We start from the raw sequence: 8056 nt of genomic DNA, 5'->3' as shown, positions 1-8056 counted from the left end.
AAAAAGCCCCAAACAGTTCAAGGTACGAACAATAAACGACGCTCTTGATTTATCACATATTTTACTGAAAAGCTCTCGATCAACAACTTTTTTAGAAAATCCAAAGAATTTGAAGAGGGTTCACCTTTTAGGCCGGTGGTGTACTTTACCTATGCCAGGTATTCTTGTTCAAGTTCCACTACTTATGTTTACTTAAGACACAATCGTCCTTAAAGTGGGCTGGGTAAACTGCCACCTTTTCAGACACTTGTTTTCCAAACCATCCTGTTGAGTAGAAACATCTTAAGAACCAGCTAACGCTTATCATGTGGACCAACTTACACAAGCGGAAAACCAAGTAGCAAAACTACCATTAGTGCAGGTTACTTGCAACAAAGATCAATTATCTGCAGCAGAAATTTACAACAGTCTCTGGCTAAACATTGATGAATGAACCCTTTTCAAGGTTTTACAGCAGAGGTATCGCAAAAACTTTACGGAAAAACGAAGCAGAAGAAACACAACCCCTAGGTTTTGACTTCAATTTTAGTGAAAAATCTAGAATTGCTATTTCGAAAATGTTGGAAAAAACAGCTGAAAATTTCAGAGTCCACCGATGTTGCCAATGGAAAAACTTTATCAGCTGACAAAAAAGTCAATTTATAAAGTGTAAATTTAACACGTTCATTTTGGAGCCGTTCTTCCCTGACTGCGTCAAGTTGAAATTTACCGCATTCGACCGTACGTTAGCGTTTTAAAAATGGATTAAATTCTAAAATGAAGTTAACCATGTAGCTGGGTAGCTGTTACTTTGTCACTGTATTATTTTGAATTTCAGGCGTCATTCCATCGACAGTGTGAACAACTAACAGTCAGAGATATAACAAATTAAACTCGAATCACGCAGAATGAAATAAGATGGGTCGCATATACCAATAAACGGCATCCTGTTACCGCGAGTATGCTACCAGAAATGCCACGAAGGAAGGAATAAAGTATCAAGCGGGTGTCACTTCAGATGAGTTTTACAAATAAATCTTTCTGTTCCCTTTAGGTATTTAGTACGATAGAACACACTGTGTGAATTTCATACCCCAAAACTGGTAGACGGAAAGAGATTGTTGAGATACTTCTAATTTTGCTGTATTTCCCACGAGCAGTCAAAATAGACAGCAGATAAAATAGGCTAAAAGTGGTCGTAGGTCTGTAGCACGAAGGGTCTGAAATCCTCCGTAATGACTAAATGATGTTAACACACGCTGCTGGGATTGCCGAGTGAAACCTAGAGTTTGGAATAGTAAACGAAAATCATGTAAAAAAATAGGTGCTAGTCTGCAAAGGTTTCTCTACTTTTGTAATAGAAGGACATTGACAAGTATTGATAAAAAATATTCCTGAATCCATTTTTCGAGACCAGCTACATGACCTCCTCACAGCCTTCAACAACATGTTCACTGTTGAGAGTTCTAAGCCATATAGGCCAAACACGTCTGCCCCTACAAAAGAACGAAAACAAACTTTTTTTGCTTTATCGACGGGGATAACAAGTGATTTTGGAATTTTAATTGATGTCAGAGCAAATTATCCGCTCAGCTGACAACTGGTTTACGCATGCGGTTTCTCCCATTTCTTTGCCGACTAAATGGCAGGTAGAATGCTAATGTTGTTTCAATGAGACAGACCTAAGTGTACAAAGCAAGATTCGCTGAAACTAGTTGAATTGGATTTTTGTGCTGAACGCATCGTACCTAGAGCACTCACCTTTTCGAGAATAAGATCCATGCTCTTGAACAAAGAGCAAAACCGTCCAGAAAAAACAGCTTTAGTTGTGCTGCTTTTTCTAAATATGCAGAATAATTAAATTATGCAGAGCGATTTTTGTTTTCAGCAGAAGTAGGGAGAACACAAAAATTACAGGTGATTCGAGTTTTGATGGTATTTAATGCTATGAGCTAACACCTCAATTTTTGATTGTGCTCACTTCAACCTACGAAATTCCGTTCAGTAAGTCGGCCGTAAATGATGTTGAATTGAGTCAATGCTTGAGTTGAAAAAATTCCGTCCTTCAATTTCTTGATATTTTCTCCAGAATCGAGATTTCATATCCTTAGGTTTGCTCCGTTTATTCGGCAACAAGAATGTCATCGGCTCAGAAATCCTGCAAAATGCTGGCCCATTTACGGGGGATTTTTCAGCGTTATGGAATTTGACTTGCACATTTTCTTTAGTATTTGCTCAATCGATCCAATTTTATTCTTTGGGAAAGTTACTGCTATAAAAAATGGCTTAATGAATGCGTGAAATCTGCTTCACAGGATCTATTTACGTCAAATTCAAGAAGCAATCATAATTTATGAAGATTACTTAGACCAAATGGAGTAAGGTTATTCTAGATCTAAGGGTATTGTCCAATTCATAAAATACCAAGCATTTATCTTACAACGCGTGTAAAGCCGAAACAACTTTTCTGCTTTTTGGAGAGGGTAACCTCTATCCGTACAGTGGATTGGGCGCCAAATGAGATGTACTGAGCAAAATGCGAACGAGCGGATGTAAGGGACACTTCAATTCTGGGTTAGTCATAAGAAAATTGTCACTGGATTACTGAGTTGCTCGCTAAGGCTCTACATACAATCCGAATTCGAGTCAACCAACTGGATGTATTCATATACGATTCAACTACGGTTGCGGCGACCAGCATAGTCGATCAAAAATACCGGTTCTTCTGAACAAAGAGCCAGTCAAATGCCACTTTGTACCATACATACAATAAGGTGACTACCACTATGCTCATTCACAAATAGCTGACTGCAAGGCGATTTCCAAACGCAAATCGCTAAATTCAACCAAGTAAATCATTCAAATTACTCACCAACCACGACAAAACCCATGGGCCGATTTACAGGTCTTCTCCACTGAACAACCCCATGCCACGACTTAATCCAAGACATTGTAATATAAATATGGTTTGTTAGAATGCAATGAACAATCTTTTTAAATTGAAACTTTTCTTACTTCCATTTCTTCCTGAGTACTCGGACCAATTTCATGTCATGAGCAGCGCAGAACAATATCAGTACGTGAAAATGTGACCCACATTTGAAATGAACGATTGACCTCCGCTTTCTGTGGGTGAAAGACTATTCACAGCTTATGCCTCTTATCTAGTGTCGAATGTTTAACTGTTTACATATCCCGTTAAGTCAATTTGAATCTTTGGCTGGGTCGATGGAGACCGTTTTGTGTGTACAGATGGTATGCACAGACGTTCACGGCCTGAACACAAACAAACCAACGGATTGTAAGTTTCATTCACACTTTTTCATTGCGGTGGATGAATATCGTGTGACTTGGACTCAGTGAATTTTGCCGAATGCCATAGTTTCCAGATTCGCTTTAGACGTTTTTTAAAGTAGCCAATGTATAGATATAGATATATGGTCATATATATAAGCGTGTGGGTATACGTGGGTATACATATATGCATATGAGTCTAGATATGTTTACCCATTTGGGCTGGATTCCGAACAAACCATTGAGCTAATTCATCGTTTCTCTGCGTTCTAAAATTACCACCAACAACTGTTTAGTGTCTTCGAAAGTTCTGATGTGTTTCCCTGAAAATGAATGTCTTTTTTGATATTGAAAGCTTATATTGTGGAGCGAGTTTGTGGAAAAAAACAATAAGGTTGGGTGTGCGCTCTTTACTCTCCTCTCTCTGGCTTGGAGTTCGTATTTAATTTTAAGGTGATCCCTGTAATACAAGATTTTTTTATATGCGTCAATTTTTTACCTTAAGGCCATTTAGTATTTCGTCTTCGAGGCAATTAATGCTGAATTTAAGCTTGTAAACGACGTCGGCCTTAAGCTTATGGTCTTAACACAACTCGGAACTCACATATTATGTGACGTGAGAAAACAGTACTTTTTGTTGTGACAGGGTAACCCTTAGGAAGAACATCCAGTTTACTACTGTACTGCAGTCAAAATAGATGTCGGCCGAATGAACTACTCTCGGTATCACCGTGGGCCGTGAAAAGTGGTGTTGGAATGCTCTTATTGCGTTGATTTTTTTTAAATAAACAAAATATTCCCATGCTTGTATCATCCTTTTTGAGACTCTCAGAGGCAATATCTTGTGGCTATCCACTTGGTCATATGAGTTGATTAATTTTGAGCTATGAATACGCGCTAAGTACCGTATTTTGGAACTGGACTGTCTAACGTTTCCCGCGGAAGAATCGTGTGGTGCACCGAAATCATAAAATGTTTTAGCGGAACCTATCTCATATTCAGGGAATAGTACACGCTTGTGCACCGTTACACTTTAAATTTTACCCCAAGGTATATATGACAATTGTCACGAAAAATTCTGTCTAAGAATATTATCTGCAGCCGCCTGTGAAACATTAAAAAACCATCGCATGCACTTCTTGCTATGCATAAAAGTTTGTGAGAAGTCTTCCATACTCTCAGTGTTTGATAAATATGGTGTAAGTTTAATCCCAACTGACAGTAGGTGTCTACCGTTAGATTTAAAGAAATAAAAATCCTAAAGTTCGCCCGTTTATTTATATTACTGTACGCAATGATGGGTAATTTTTTTAATGACGTTGCAAAAATACTCGGACTTCTGCAAACTGCAGAGAATTTGACCATATTTCGTTTACGTTGTGATGTCCTGGAACTTCTCGAAGGATATCGTGATTAAAATGGAAGACATAGCAAGACAAACACTCGACATATTTCTAGCCAATTCAGAAATTTATTAAATTCTTTGATTCACAGTGTTTTTCTTCTAATGAGCGTTGCATCTTCCAAATACTAAAAGTTGATCTTCTTCTCTGAGCATCCTGATTTGAAGTTCAGTTATTTTAAGAGATCGTTCAATTCACTGATATTTATCACGCCGTTGCTTTCGTTGAATCTCATAATACGCCACGTGAGACAGTTACAGGGGAAAAGACGGTCCGTGTTAAGACAGCCGGCTGCATTCTGGTATCAGATTTCATTATTACCTTTAGTGATATATTTGACAGTCTCAACTGCGTTTTTATTCGATGGTCTATTTTGATGGTACAATGGTTCTCTTGAGCCGTGATGAATCTAATACACGTGCCTTGGATGACGTGTAGCTTCACAAAGGGTGGGTTTGAAGGATAGCTAAATTTAATTCGATATCAATAAGCATGTTCCATTTGACGTTGAAATTGACAGAAAGGTCAATATTATTAAAGTGCTATATGTTCCCCAGCCCCAGGATTTAGTGTGCAAACCACAAAAGTCCAACTTTCTTGATGCCAGCGGAGAAGGTATTGTCCAATCGCAACCTGCTTTCTTGCCCAAGATTCCAGTGCTAGCCAATCAGACTGCACTCCGTATCTGAGCAGCTCGACACCGTGGTAGATAAAATGGATGGTACTCACAACCAATTTATTAGTTGCGTCGCAAGAACCTCGTGAGTTTACCAACCGTTAATTTGTTTGTTGGATACACTTGACTAAAATCTTGAATCTCATAAGAGTTTCTAGCATGTACTGGTCACATATATCTGTATTTGCGCAGTGTTATTGGGACTGCATGTGTGGCTTTCTTCCGAGCTACAGCTTCTAAGGTGAATTAAATTTCAACCGAACGTTTATTGTTCAGCTTGTGTCAATTGCATTTACAGAATTTATGTTAAAATCATCGGACAACTTATTTGGAAACTGGATGTGTTAAAGGAATATTTAGTCCTGGTTTTTAGGGGAGGAAGATGACAACTTCACCACTGAGATCTGGTCTCAGCCCTTTAAACGTGAATTTGGAGGTAGATTTTTAGTCCACATTTAAATTAAACCTGGTCCTTCTATATGCAAGTCGCAGTCATATTTAGATCAATCTTCTTCATGATTAACTTCTATGAGGACGATGTGCTGACTAAAACTGGAGGAGTTATCTTCATTAACCAAGAAAAATCTAGATGCTATCATTGACAATATTATTTGCTGGGTTAAAGCATATAGTTCACTGACTACGAGGAGGACTGAAAACATATTTTGATCTCAAAATCGTTCGCCTTCCTAAACGAGAATTCTAACTGTATAAAGTGACTGCATGTAGGTGGAGAACTGTGAAGTTTTCCATGGAGCACAGTGTGAAGTGTTGACTAACTGACCCTGGACTGTCGATGCCCAAAGGTTATGCTCTATCGGACTGGCTCGTGATCAACTATGGATAGTTGAAATGATTTATTCAGCTTCTGTAACAGCTCTATGTAACAGCAAGTGGTGCAAAACATCATGTGGGATTGACAAGTTTCCCCGACCTAAGATGGGCTTAACACGGTTTAATGGTATTCACTTCACGTTTTCAACGTTATCTTCCAGGAATCCACTCAAGCTCTGCGCAGTTGGTTGTGTGAACAAGATTAATTTCCCGTCATACCCAAACCAAATGACACAAATAACGTAAATGTGCCATCATCACAATTTAAAAAATGCAAATACTCACTGTGGCTGAGCTACACGTAAATTAATTCTCCATAAAATGCGCAAGTTTACAAGGAATATGCCTATTTCGATGCAATTGGGCGTTATGCGATTATAATTTTCCTTCAGGGGAGAATTTTACCGACTCTCGAATTCACCCGAGGCTCAAATCCACTCTCTGTTTCAGCTGCTGAAATGGCCTTTATCTTCCGCCTTAGTTCCAGCCTACTTCTCCTGGCATTTGTGATCATTTGCTTTGGTAAGTTTTCAGCACATTTATCACACAGAGTTACAGTTGCATTGCTTTGAGAAGGCACTCAATTTTACGAAGTATATTATATTTTCTGTGATCCACTTAAAGATGACAAATACTCTGATGGCTACATAATTTAGTCTACTATTGAGAAATATTCTCGGTAAGGTTGATCTAGCAAAGGCAAATGTGACCACCGTAGAGCAAGTACCGAGTTTTTCCTTTTCACCGGGGTTGTTTCTGCGACTGCAGTTCCGGCTTAAAAGCAACATTTGTTGGGCAAACACTTCTAGGATCAGTAAGCATAAGGTTGCTTAATTTTTTTGTTTTACACCAGCTGTTCATAATGAGTCATGAGCAGACCAGTAGGCAATAAATGTGTCATCTGGACAAAATTCTATAAACCATCCTATTTACGCTTCTTATGAAATGTTTGAAAAAAATGTGCCTCTTTATTTATTACCCCTTTTCTATACAGTATTGACTTCATAACGCCGCTATTGTCCCAACTAAGTGTTTTTTGTGTCTTACTAGATCCAGTGCGGTCAATGTATCTGCTTCCGAGCGAACGAAGAATTGTCCATGAAATATTGGAACAAATGCGTGCGAATGCAAATGAAGAGGCGGAAGGTACTGACGGATTGAGAATTGGGCAGTCTGACAAACGGGCTATCAGACTGATGAGGTTAGGTTAGATGATGTGCTGTCCAGCTACTTCGTCCAACATGAGTATTAATTCATTGATGTGCATAAAATACAGTGCTTGTTAATGATAACCAGATTTTCTATATTTTGGTTGGGATATGTGTATGGCTATATCAAGAAAGCAGTGAAAATGGAGCCGTCCGAAATATACCAGTTCTTCCCTAAAACAAAGAAATGGCTGTATTCAAGACGTGGTCATTTCCATATGACAAGAACATCCAGTGAAAGAGACTACTTAAAAATGCGTATACATGCAGTCCAAATTTGGAAATAGTGTTGGCTCACCAAAATATTTCAAAGCTTCAACACGAAGGATTGATTTTTAAAGTTTTAGTTCTTTGAAAATTCAAACATGCGAGCCTAGATCCACTTGGACTCAACACATGGTTCAAGTCCGGTATTGAAAAACAAACCCATTTGCCTTTTTTTGTGATTTTATTAAAGAACCTTCATTATTATTTGCCACTGCAATCGATGTGTTGCCTCGGGAATAACAAAGCAGAATAAAATAGATTAAACCATAATGCGTGGCCTTACTAATATCAGGGTTCTTCTTATCTCAAAGGATGCACGATTATGCCTCCCTTGAGCTTAGTTCAGAAAATTAATGTTGTGACTGATGTTTCGACCCGTAAGCAATATTTTTGCT

General features: G+C 38.5%; 1 protein-coding gene across 1 annotated transcript; it reads left to right on the top strand.

The window, feature by feature from the left end:
• Positions 1-6633: 6633 nt before the first annotated feature.
• On the top strand, positions 6634-7453 carry T265_13368 (hypothetical protein; the record flags this gene model as incomplete). Its single annotated transcript, XM_009168602.1, has 2 exons — positions 6634-6708; positions 7237-7453. The coding sequence occupies 2 exons, from the start codon at positions 6645-6647 to the stop codon at positions 7395-7397; spliced, it is 225 nt and encodes a 74-aa protein (XP_009166866.1).
• Positions 7454-8056: the final 603 nt, after the last annotated feature.

This window comes from Opisthorchis viverrini (genome assembly GCF_000715545.1).
Source record: "Opisthorchis viverrini unplaced genomic scaffold opera_v5_61, whole genome shotgun sequence".
NCBI classification, from domain to species: Eukaryota; Metazoa; Platyhelminthes; class Trematoda; order Opisthorchiida; family Opisthorchiidae; genus Opisthorchis; species Opisthorchis viverrini.
The sequence above is the reverse complement of the archived record's forward strand: the minus strand, read 5'-3'. Positions and strand labels throughout refer to the sequence as shown.